Source organism: Pongo pygmaeus, chromosome 19, assembly GCF_028885625.2.
Source record: "Pongo pygmaeus isolate AG05252 chromosome 19, NHGRI_mPonPyg2-v2.0_pri, whole genome shotgun sequence".
Taxonomy (NCBI): Eukaryota; Metazoa; Chordata; class Mammalia; order Primates; family Hominidae; genus Pongo; species Pongo pygmaeus.
This window is the reverse complement of record NC_072392.2, coordinates 79,661,633-79,673,937: the sequence shown is the minus strand read 5'-3', so window position 1 is coordinate 79,673,937 and position 12,305 is coordinate 79,661,633. Positions and strand designations below refer to the sequence as shown.

The following is a 12,305-nucleotide window of genomic DNA, read 5'->3' as shown; positions in this document are numbered from 1 at the left end:
CATCCCTGGGGCCCAGCACAGTGGACAGTGGCTGGCACATAGTAGGAGTGCTACATGTGTTATCTATCTCTCTGAGAGATATTTCTTTCTTTCTTCTTTTTTTTTTTTTTTTTTTTTTTTTTGGAGAGGGAGTCTCGCTCTGTCGCCCAGGCTGGAGTGCAGTGGGAGATCTTGGCTCACTGAAACCTTCACCTCCTGGATTCAAGCGATTCTCCTGCCTCAGCCTCCCAAGTGTCTGGTGTTACAGGCGTATGCTACCACACCCGGCTAATTTCTTGTATTTAGTAGAGATGGGGTTTCACCATGTTGGCCAAGCTGGTCTCGAACTCCTGACCTCAGATGATCCACCCGCCTCAGCCTTCCAAGATCCTGGGATAACAGGCTTGAGCCACCACGCCTGGCCTTCTCTGAGAGATTTCTATAGAAAGATATATAGAGAGAGATTTTTTTTTTTTAATGAATGAGGCTCAGAGAAGAAAGGTGACTTTACCTGCTTAGTTCTACTCCCAAGACAGTGCTCACCGGGAGCTCTGTTTATCTGAATTTTAATGACCACCTGTCCCTTCTTCTTGGACATTTGACCATCTGTGAAATGGATCCCAATTTCAATTTTTTAGGCTTAATTTTTAAATGGGAACATAAACAGTATCCCTCATTAATTATCAGGAAATAGAGCAATGCTATACTTCCAAAGTCCTGTTGGTGCCTGCCCAATCCGGACCTCATTTTACCACAACTCCAACTTTGTGTTAAGGATGTTCTTGCTGGCCGGGCACAGTGGCTCATGCCTGTAATCCCAGCACTTTAGGAGGCCAAGGCAGGTGGATCGCTTGAGCCCAGGAGTTCGAGACCAGCTTGGGCAACATGGTGAAACCCCGTCTCTACTGAAAACACAAAAATTAGCCAGGTATAGTGGTGCGCGCCTGTAATCCCAGCTACTCGGGAGGCTGAGGCAGGAGAATTGCTTGAACCTGGAGGTGGAGTCTGCAGTGAGCTGGTATCACCCATGCGACAGAGTGAGACTCAGTCTCAAAAAACAGATGCTGTTGCTCACCTGGCCTCACTTTGCCCGTCTGTAAAATGTCAAGACAAAATGAGAACAAATTTTGTTCAAAGATCTTAATCGGCTTTTATTCATGATTCTAGAATTGGGCATCCCTCCGAACCACAGCATATTCAAAGAACTCCAACCAGCAACATGATCATGCAGTATTTGTGGATAGAAAACAGAAGTGAGATGTAGATACAGCTTAGTTGGTTATAGCTCGGCATCCTTAATTGAATCACCTGGCCACCTACATTGACAGATGCTCAGCTGCTGTAACTGCCCCAAAACTCAGCTATTTGTTACCACTTTTTGCAACTTAGGAGTATACTCCTAAGTTAATTGCATTTAGCATGAGTGACTTCATATTTATTTGGTCTGTTGGGTCCATTACAGGAGCACAGTACAAACTAATGGCCTCCTACAAATTTTATTTAATAATTGGAAGGGGCCTAATAGTTCTATGCATCTTTGATGTCTTCTCTAGTTTAACCTCCACCCCCACCAATTGATATAGGTTTGTGCCTGCAGTAAATGGGATAGTTATAAAACTAATGCTTGATACCAATGCAACTAGTGCATGAAGTGGGTGAGAACAGCTTTCTGTACTGGGCTCCATATCAGCCAGACTGGCTATGTCCCCAGCACTAGCCCAGGCCCAGGGTCAAGTACACACAGCTGTGCATCCTCTGAAGCGCTGGAGGGAGAGAAAGAAGTTCATCTGGGGAAGTGGGTGGAGCTGAGGCGGGGGGACCACCTTGGGGAGGGTGGGTTGGCCCAAGAGCTGTCTCTCCCAGGGACTAGCAGGCTGCTTTCCAGCTGGGTTAGCTCATTCCCCACCTCATCTTGCAGAAGCTCCGGGTTCAGCCTTCTGAACAGCTTTGTTCTTGTGGTTGAGGCAGCCAGGGATTCTGAGTATTGGGAAGGGGAAGCCAGGGGGAATGAAGGGAAGGAAAGGGAGGAGAGAAAAAGGCAAGTAGCATGGGCAATAAGGAGCCTGTGTGTCAGGGAGGGATGTGGTGCCAGCTACACCAGGAAGCCTGCTATGGCAGGACACTCCCAGTGAGGGAAATGAGGATGGGTAAACAGTATGGAGAACAAGATTTATAAATTCATTTGTTCATTCATTCATCCAATAAAACAAAGGATGCCAATATTGACAGATGGCTGTTACTCAAAACATACACAAAATGCTAAGGCGGCCGGGCACGGTGGCTCACACCTGTAATCCCAGCACCCTGGGAGGCTGAGGCCGGCAGATCACTTGAGACCAGGAGTTCGAGACCAGCCTGGCCAACATGGTGAAAGCCCATCTCTACTGAAAATACAAAAATTAGCTGGGTGTGGTGGTACACGCCTGTAGTCCCAGTTACTTGGGAGGCTGAGCCAAGAGAGTCACTTGAACCTGGGACGTGGAGGTTGCAGTGAACAGAGATCACATCAGTGCACTCCAGCCTGGGTGACAGAGCGAGACTCTATCTCAAAAAAAAAAAAAAAAAAAAGAAAGAAAAAAGAAAACCTGGCCAGGCGCAGTGGCTCACACCGGTAATCCCAGCACTTTGGGAGGCCGAGGCGGGCAAATCACCTGAGGTCGGGAGTTCGAGACCAGCCTGACCAACATGGAGAAACCCCATCTCTACTAAAAATACAAAATCAGCCAAAAATACAAAATTAGCCAGGCATGGTGGTGCATGCCTGTAATCCCAGTTACTCAGGTGGCTGAGACAGGAGAATCGCTTGAGTCCGGGAGGTGGAGGTTGCGACAAGCCAAAATCTTGCCACTGCACTCCAGCCTGCGCAACAAGAACAAGACTTCGTCTAAAAAAAAAAGCTAAGGAAATATAAAAGAGGGAGCAAATAACTATTTGATGGGTTGCAGGAGTGGGGAAGTTGGGGGAGTTCACAAATTTCACTGGAGATATTTGAACCACGTCAGGAAGCAAATATAGGAGAAGCCAGGCCATAGTCCTCCCAGCTCCACAGCCTCTCCCTTCCCAGACCTCGCAATCCCAGTCCAGCTGTCGCCCTTACTGGGTCTGAAAGCTGGCCTTGCCACATACTTGCTGTGTGACCTCAGGCAAGTGGTCTAACCTCTCTGAGCCCCAGTTTTCTCAGCTGCAAAGGAGGGATGACACCAACTTGGAGGGTTGTCATAAGATTCAAATACAACAATGCACGTGAGAGGCACTCTGCAGAGCACTTGGTACCTGTATGAAGCCCGCGCAAAACAACTACTGTGGCTGTTGTCAGCACTGGCAGAGCAGCAACTTCATTTACCAAACCCTGGTCCTCTGTCATCAGGCTGGAAAGGAAAGCAGAGGCCATTCCAGGCGTCCCCCATCCCTGGCCCCCAGCCCTTGGGGAAACATGAGAAGCAGAGCTTGAGGATCTCCTGTGTGCCCCCTCACGCCCCTTAATCCTTCCTGAACTTGGGGAGGGGGCTGGGTGTGGGGCGGGGGCGGCACCACTGCAACACCTGCGCAGCTCTGACATCTCCCGCCTCTGGGCAGAGAAAGCAATTTCAGAAATGACATGTTGCCAACAAGCAGAAATCAGCTTCTGAATTAAAATGTGTCGGCGTCAGGTGACCCTCGGCTCGGAGGGCTGGCTGCATGAAGACAGCTGAGATTAGAGCCTGTCAGCCTCTGGTGGGGCTGTGTGGGAAGAGGTGGGGGGCCTATCGTTGCTCCCCAGGCTTCTGGCCACCCTGGACTTGTTGAGACGTGGGGGCAGGAATTCGGACGCTGGGTCAGGTTCTCCCGTGCCTCTGCCCGGCCTCCACCACTCCACTGCCCACTCTCCATGGCGGGAGGACGGTGGGGCAGGGGTAGGGGCTCGGCTCCCCTGAGACGGCTCCAGCGTAAACACACTAATGGGCCCAAGAGAGGAATGTGGGCCCCACAGCCCCTGGGGACTTGAGGAGGGATGGGAGTGGGAGGATAAGATGCGCAAGAGGCATCAGCCTCCTCTCTGCAGGTATTCAGGGTGGGGAAAAAGAGAGAGAGGAGAAGACAAGGAGGACCAAGTGGCAGGATTGGAAGATGCCACCAGTCACCCTGAATCCTTGCAACTCCTTCATACCCCTTCTCTCTGTCCCCAGGCCGTGCCCTGCACTCCCCGGGAAGAGGCAGTGAAGAAGCTGTTTCAGTTCCAGCCCTGCTACTTACTGTGCGGCAAGGGAACCTCTCTGAGCTTTAGTTTCCTCATCTATAAAATGGGGATCATAGGCCAGGCGCAGTGGCTCACGCCTGTAATCCCAGCACTTTGGAAGGCCAAGATGGGTGGATCACCTAAGGTCAGGAGTTCAAGATCAGCCTGGCCAACATGGCGAAACCCTGTCTCCACTAAAAATACAAAAATAAGGCCGGGCCTGGTGGCAGGCACCTGTAATCCCAGCTACTCTATAGGCTGAGGCAGGAGAATCACTTGAACCCGGGAGGCGGAGGTTGTAGTGAGCCAAGATCGCGCCATTGCACTCCAGCCTGGGAGACAAAAGCGAGATTCCATCTCACAAAGAAAAAAAAAAGGCTGGGCGCGGTGGCTCACGCCTGTAATCCCAGCACTTTGGGAGGCCGAAGTGGGTGGATCACGAAGTCAGGAGATCAAGACCATCCTGGCTAACACGGTGAAACCCCGTCTCTACTAAAAATACAAAAACAAAATTAGCCGGGCGTGGTGGCGGGCACCTGCAGTCCCAGCTACTCAGGAAGCTGAGGCAGGAGAATGGCGTGAACCTGGGAGGCAGAGCTTGCAGTGAGCAGAGATCACGCCACTGCACTCCAGCCTGGGAGACAGAGGGAGACTCTGTCTTAAAAAAAAAAATGGGGATCATGGTTGTATGGACCCCTGGGGTTGCCCAGAGGGGAATATGAGGAAATGGCCTGCACAGGAGTGCCTGTGTGGAGTGGAGCCTGCACAGAGCCACCTATTGGAGTGCTGGACACCGTGCATGCCAGCCATCTCTTTGCTTATCTCTCCCCTTGTCTGGGACCTCCCTGAAGGCCGGACCTAGTCTCATTACCATGGCGTCTAGGACCCTGTCACGTGCCTCGTACACCGTAGGCCACCAATCGGTGTTTGCTGCCTGATCGGTTGCAAGAAGGAACTCCAGGTGAGAGATGGGGCGAAGTCAAGAATGGGAAAGAAATGGAAACAGTGGGGGCAGGCATAGGATGCTTCCCCCCAGTGCCTCTCCCTCCAGAATGTCCCCATTCCCATCATGGGTAAGCCTGTAATCCCAGCTACTCTAGAGGCTGAGGCAGGAGAATCGCTTGAACCTAGGAGGTGGAGGTTGCAGTGAGCCGAGATCGCACCACCGCACTCCAGCCTGGGCAACAAGAGCAAAACATCCTGTGGCTCCTTACAGCATGCACAGAATAGGATACACATCACCCAAGCAACTTATTGCCAAAATGTTTAACCTGAATCCAAGTACAAGGAAACGATCAGGCAAATCTCAGTTGAGAGGTGTTCTACAAGACATGCAGCCTAAACTCTTCAAACTATCACTGTTATGAAAGCAAAGAAAGAGGGGGACTATTCTAGATTACAGGGAGCTGGAGAGACATGAAAACAACGTGCAATGCCTAATTCTTGAGTGGATCCTGGGCCAGGAAAACATGTTTTAAAAATTTTTTAATTTTAATTTTTTAGAGACAGGGTCTCACTCTGTCGCTCAGGCTGGAAGGCAGTGGTGCAATCACAGCTCACTATAGCCTCAAACTCCTGGGCTCAAGCGATCTTCCTGCCTCGGCCTCTCCAATCGCTGGGATTATGGGTGTGAACCTGCGCCTGGCCAGAAAATAATGTTATAAAAGACATTTTGAGGGACAATTGGGGAAGTCTGAATATGGACTATGTAGTAGATAATTTTTGTCAATGTTACATCTCTTAGTTGTGGTGATGGCCTTGTGGTTTTGTTGGAGAATGTTCTTGTCCTTAGGAGATACACGATAAAGTATGTAAGTGTCTTGGTGTCTGCAAAGGTCTCACAAATGATTCAACAAGATAGATATTGCATATGCAAAGAGAGATAGCACATGTGGCTGTTTTTAAAGGAGGGGGGATATTGTGGGTAGGGTACCCACCTAGTGATTGTCTCAACAAGCCCCGGTCCTCCTGGAAGATGGTGGCACTGAGCAGCTGGAGGTGGAGGGGTCTGCGGGCCTGTTTGGGAACCAGTTTATGAGCAGGAACAAGGTAAGGCTCAGATGAGGGCAGGAGGAGGTGAGGATGGTGTATGGTAGAAAGAATATGGGGTTTGGAGGCAAAAGGCCTGGATCCGCTTGCTAGCGATATAGCCTTTGGTAAGTCACTTAACCATTTTCTGTCTCAATTCCCCTATCTGTAAAAAAAGAAGAAGGGTGTCCACCTTGTGAGGTTCAAGAGAGGAAATAGATGAGAAATCCCTTGATAAACTGGAGCCTGCTGCTGCATGTGGACGTGTCTGTCATTACTCAGAGCCAGCTGGTCTCCGGGCCCAGGAACACTGGGTAGAAGGAGCATGTTAGGACAGGGATGCTGGTGGAAATGTAGGCCCCTGCAGGGCTGGACTGTGGGTCCACCTCTGCCTCCCGCCCTGGGGAGCCCAGTTAAGGCAATGTGGACGCCAGCAGGGCTGAAAAACTGGGGCAGGGCAGGCCTGAGCCAGGAGACAGGCACTCTCTGCTGTGCTTGGCTCAGAAAGAGGCCTCCTCTCCCATCAGACCCCCAGGAGGATCCTGGTGAGCGAGGCCTCCCAAAGCATGTTGGGAAGGAACTGTGGCCAGAAAAGGGACACAGGGCTCATGTGTAAATGACCCAAACCACTGCATGGCTGTGCTTCTCATTTCTCCTATTAGACTGTAGGTCCCTGAAGGCCCCTGGTTGGCTTCATCCCGCCCCACCCTGATCCATGCTGCTTGCCATAGCATGAGGGCTCCAGAAATGCTTATCATCTCCAGGAAGGATGCAGGCTGTGGTCTGTCTGAGTTGGTGTGTAATCCAGGATGGGTTACTTCCTTCCTCTAGGCCTTAGTTTACCCAGAATCCATAAAATGGGGCGATCCATCTCTGCCCGACCTATACCAGTGTACAGAGGAAAATATCCCATACTTTGGAGGCCAGGAGATCTGTGTCCAATCCTGGCTCCGCTGCCTGCCTGTTGCAATGAGAAGGCTTCTCATCTCACAACCTTCATTTCCTTATCCATTACGGGGACCATGTCCAGTGTGCAAAGTTATTGCAATAAATTGAGACAAAGTAAATGCAAATAACTGGCATGTCATTTATTGGTTTATTGTCTTTCTCACCCACTAGGATGTCAGCCCCATGAGGCAGAGACTTGGTCCTGTTCCTTGCTGTACCAAGCACCCAGGATGCTGCCTGGCGCTCAATAAGAGATCCCTAAATAATCATTGGTTGAATAAATGGACATAAGGGGCGCTCAATAAGTGATGGCTTCCATTGTTATTCTAAAGTGTCCTGAGACAAAAAGCATTTGAAGTTCATGGTTGTTGAGAAAGGAAAGGTTCAAAAGCAAGTAATGTCCAGGGTTGGCACGGGGCTGTCTGTCTGCCAGGTGATGAAGGGTACCAGGAAAGCTGGTCTTATCTAGACCAGGGAACAGGACTATGTGCTCATGAGAGGCAGGCAGGAGCATCCATGAGCAAGGGGGGCACTGGGGCATCCTGTCCATTAGACTCCCTCGTTCCAGCTGCCTGCAGGAGGACATGCAGGCCCAGTCTGCCAGTGCAGCTGACTTTTGCAAAAGCAGCCAGAAATCCAGTGGAAAACAATTCATTTTTACAAGCAAAACACAAATGAGAGCAAACAAAATTCATCTGTAGGTTGGGAGGGGCCCGGTGGTGTAGCCCAACCTTCTTGGGCGATGTGAGCAGAAGGACCCCTTGGAGTGGCCTCCGTGGGGTCCTGGTCTCTCCAGCCTTCTCAGGCAGCCTCAGCCCCTGAGACATGGGACTCCACTTGGGGAAAGTGCTAACATGCCATCCAGATCCAAAAGGCCGGGATCACAGCCCGGGAAGGAACTGCTTCCCTGAGTTCTTGGGCTCACAGTGGTATCCAGGCTTTGGGGCTCCTGGGCTCAGAGCAGGTCAGCCCGTAGTGCCTGGTCTATGGAGATGTTCAATAAATATTCATTGAACAAGTCTCTTCGGTGTGACTTTGAGCACAGCTCTCCATCTCTGGGCCTCATCTATAAAATGGCCATAGTAATGTGGCCCCACCTACCTCACAGAGATAACGGAGAAATCAAGTGAGATGAAAGGGGTAAAAGTTTTTGTTTCTAAATAGCAAAGTGCTTTACAAATGCCAGGTGTGGGAATTCTCGTTGTCATTATTATTATGAGCAAGACACTTTTGCCAGAGCAGAAGAAGGGGGCCTGGACCCAAAAGAGCAGAAAATCTACAAAAACGTCACAAGGAGAGTCTGAATGGAGCCCACCAGGGCTCATCACAGAGGGGACATGTGCTCACCAGCTCCAAGACAGACCCAGTCATGGGATACAGGTTTGTCCTCCTTCCCGGTGACCTGGCCTCCTGCTCAGTGGGGGACCCGCTCAAGTCAGGCTGTATCTCCCCTGACAGAGGGTTTCCAGGAAACCACACAAACCCCACCTGTGCTGTCCATGAAATATAGCAACTATATAAATAATATAAATACTTTCCCATATATCTTAGCTATATAAATTATTCTCCTTTGCTCTAAAAGCTATATATTTGAGGTAGACAAAAATACCCTGTGAGCATTTCCCTTAAAGCTGTAGAATGAGGGGTCAGTGGTCACTCTAGTCCCCAGGGGCCCCAAGAGGGCCGAGGTGGGTCTTTAGAGGTAACTGGAAAAGAAAGGGATGAGAGTAAGGAAGGAGAAGAGAGGGAGAGAGACAGACAGAGAAGACCCCACAAGCCAAGGAACCCTCAGAACCTGCACTGTGCCATTGACTTGGGGTGTCCATGTTAGCGGCCAGCCCCTGCCTAGATGACTTAGAGCCTGCCCTTTGCCCTCCTGCGACCCTGGCACTGCCAGCCATGAAGTCAGGATGCAGGTGGTGTGTTGGTGGATCAGGGTGCTCTGGTCCCCAAGTTGCTCCCAGGCCCCCTGCTCTGCTAGTGAGGTCCCTGCTGCCTTACGCCCAGCACTGAGCCTGGGTGCAGGCAGAGTTGGGGTCTTGGAGGAGCAAGATGGATTGGGAAGGCAGAGAAAGTCTCCATGCTGTGGGGAAGTGGAAGAAAGGAAAAAACCAGCCCTCTCCCCATTTTTCTCCTGCTGCCAAGGTGTGGGCCAGGTGCTTGGGTCAGCGATGTCATTTTAACGAGAGGGGCTCAGGTCAGTTTGGCTTCTCAGCCGAGCCTCTGCAGTCAAAAATCCTTCCAGCATCCAGCAGACTGCCCTGATCCACTGGAGACTGGGCAGCTCCTCCTCACCCTTGGAGGTCTCAGGGAGTTGGCCAGGGTACAGTCAGCGGGCCTTTGTCCTGGAGCTGGCACAGGCGAGGTTTCTGAGCATTCAGCTGATTCTGAAATTTCCTGTGTTGGTGAAGGGTCAGCAACTCTAGGTTTAGGGAGAAAGGAAGCTGACAGATGGGCGTGGCAGGGCCAGCAAAGTGGCCCAGGGCTTCCCGAAAGAAGTCACTTCCTCCTGGGTGGCATCGGGCCCCACTCTGGGGAAGTACAATGCCTCCAGCAAGGGGACTCCTGCAAGGTTTTCATCCTGAACAAGATAGGCGTGTGCAACAGGAACCCCCAGCCCGGTCCAGGGGCTGTGCATCCATGTGTGCCTGTGCGGAGGTACCAGTCTCTCCTCCTTTCACAGAGGGCCTTGGCAGGTGCCGCTGAAAATATCCACAGGATCTGAGGAAATTATCCAAGTCACGGCTCCTCCTCAAGTAAGAGGCAAAGTGAGGGTCAAGTGAGAGGCCATTAGGAACTGAAGGAGGCTACCCGGGAGCCAGGCTTAGCAAGGACTCAAGCACCTATAACCCCAGCCAGGGCAAAAGCCTTAATTAGATGAGCAGCCACAAGAATAGAAATGTAACTTCAAGTCATAGCTCATGAGCCAGCTGGTCTTCAGTATTGTGAACTCAGCTGGTGTGGGGGTGTCACCGACCAGGCAGGCCCCAGCCACAGGAAGTTACCAAAGCTCACTCAAGAGCCAGCTGAGACACTGAGCTCGCCACGTCACTGCCAGGCACCAGGAAGCTGTCGCCCTCCTCCTCTGGGCTGGGAGTGAAGATTCCTTTGGCCAGCAGGGAACACAGGGAGGGGCCACTGTCTCCCTGTTCAACCTCAGGTGCACTGAGTCCCGCCTTGGTGGCCAGTTCTCCAACCTGTCTTACCTGCACTGGTGGTGGTTTTGAGCATGGCTGGGTGAGTGTGCATAACCCAGCTCTCAAGACAAGAATGAGGCCTCAGGGGAGGCATATTTGAAAAGCTGAATCAAGGACACAGGGCTCCAGGGCACAGATCTCACGGATCCACTCAAGCGCAGAAAGCTCTCCTTTCTCTAAACAGATGGCTTCCACCACCTCGGCTTTCTCCCCATCTCCGGCACAGCAAAACCAGGGGAGTGGTGGAGGTGTGTGACACCTGGAGCCCACTGCACCTGAGCAGGGCCACAGGACCCAACTGGCCCATCCCAGCCAGGCTCCCGCCTTCACTTCCAGCTGGCACTGACTGCCTTGGAATTCCTAGCCCAGCGGTTCACCTCCCAAGAACACGCTGGCTCCGAGCCATTCATCCTGGGAAGCAAGATGGAATAGCCCCTCTCTCCCCTCCAAAACTTCAGTCCTGCTGTGCTCTTGGTCTCCCTTATTTCCCTCCACATCTTTCTCACTCTGCCCTCCTCTCCAAGTCCTCAACAAGGTTGGGGATGCTTGGGTTAAGGGAGGAGGCTTTGCTTCTCTTTGTTGAGTATCGAGGGAGGCAAAAGGCTGGCCAAGGAATGGTGGTGAGTGGCACACATGCCGGTTTATGCATGCACGTGATGACTGCCTGCCCAGAGGGCCGGCTGGGCAGCTCGAAGGGTGCCACAGGAGGTCCTGGCAGTGCCAGACTGGCTTGCTGGGCAGTAGGCCTAGTGCTTGCAGGTGTACACAAGCTCCTCCTGCACACATTGCTGGCACTCCACGTAGCAGCACCACTGCACCTGGCAGTGGCAGGAGAAGGCCACCAGGCGGCTCTGGGTGTCATAGCCCCGCCCGCAGCACAGGCTGCTGCAGCTGGCCTCCCGGGAGCACACCCTACCTGCCGTGCCAGGCGAGTACTTGCTGGGCCGGCAGAAGCTGGGTGAGTCCTCCATGTAGACCAGGTCCCCAGACCTCGGGGCCAGGCCTTTGGTGAGGCTGCCCTGCCTGGCAGAGGCCCACAGCTCTAGGCGGCCCAAGGCCTCATTGGTGGCGCTGGACACCTTGACAGCCGAGTCATAGCGCAGTTTCAGCACCTGGCCTGTCTCACGGAAGGGGGAGAGCTGCTTCCAGCAGGTGCGCACGGCACAGGAGCCTGATACGCCATGGCACTTACACGTGGTCCTGAGGCCACTCTTCACAGCCTGTGGGGGAGGCAGAACAGAAGCGTGGTCAGAGGCCTGGGCCCAGCAGCCAGAGCCTGCCCCCAGAGCACCAACCCCAACAGGGCAGAGGCAGGAGAATGGGAAAGAGACCCAGGGTCTCAGCTCCAGCTCCTCCCCTTGGCCTGGAGTTCTTGTGGAATAGACAGCTTACGCGACTGAACACAGCAGTCCCAGTTCACACCAACTCAGTGACTGAACACAGCAGCCCCGGTTCACACCAACTCAGTGACTGAACACAGCAGCCCCGGTTCACACCAACTCAGTGACTGAACACAGCAGCCCCGGTTCACCCCAACTCAGTGATTGAACACAGCAGCCCTGGTTCACACCAACTCAGTGATTGAACACAGCAGCCCCGGTTCACAATGCAGTGATGACAACTCAGAACTTAATCTCATAAATAGCTAGAGCACTGGCGTCTCCCAGCCTCCTCCCCTCAATAGACCAAGATACTTTTCACCCTCCAGACCTCCCACTACGGTGTAACCTCAGCCCCTTCCCTTTTCTGGGCCACTTCCATCTTCCCACCCATAAAATGGAGAAGTGGGTTGCTCTAGATGGAGGTTTTCAAACAATGTAGGCTTCTAGGACCTCCAGGAAGGCCCGGTCCTTGGAATGGAGACCCCTCTCCAAACATGTCCCTGTTTCACCAAGACCTAGTCCTAAGCCTGGCTCCCACTGCTGACCACTGCTCCC

At 52.4% G+C, this 12,305-nt stretch overlaps 1 protein-coding gene across 2 annotated transcripts in view; it reads right to left on the bottom strand.

Annotated features, from left to right (window-relative positions):
- Positions 1-1,104: 1,104 nt before the first annotated feature.
- Positions 1,105-12,305, bottom strand: part of WNT9B (Wnt family member 9B) — a 35,527-nt gene continuing 24,326 nt past the window's right edge. Inside the window, exons 4-5 of one of the 2 annotated variants that reach the window (XM_054458866.2) lie at positions 11,285-11,588; positions 1,105-2,838 (exon numbers count right to left, since the gene is read on the bottom strand). In XM_054458866.2, the coding sequence (XP_054314841.1) occupies positions 2,753-2,838; positions 11,285-11,588 (390 nt within the window). In that variant the 3' untranslated portion in view covers positions 1,105-2,752. Of the gene's footprint in view, positions 2,839-7,290; positions 11,589-12,305 lie in introns of those variants that run through there. The other variant, XM_054458865.2, reaches the window with a different exon arrangement.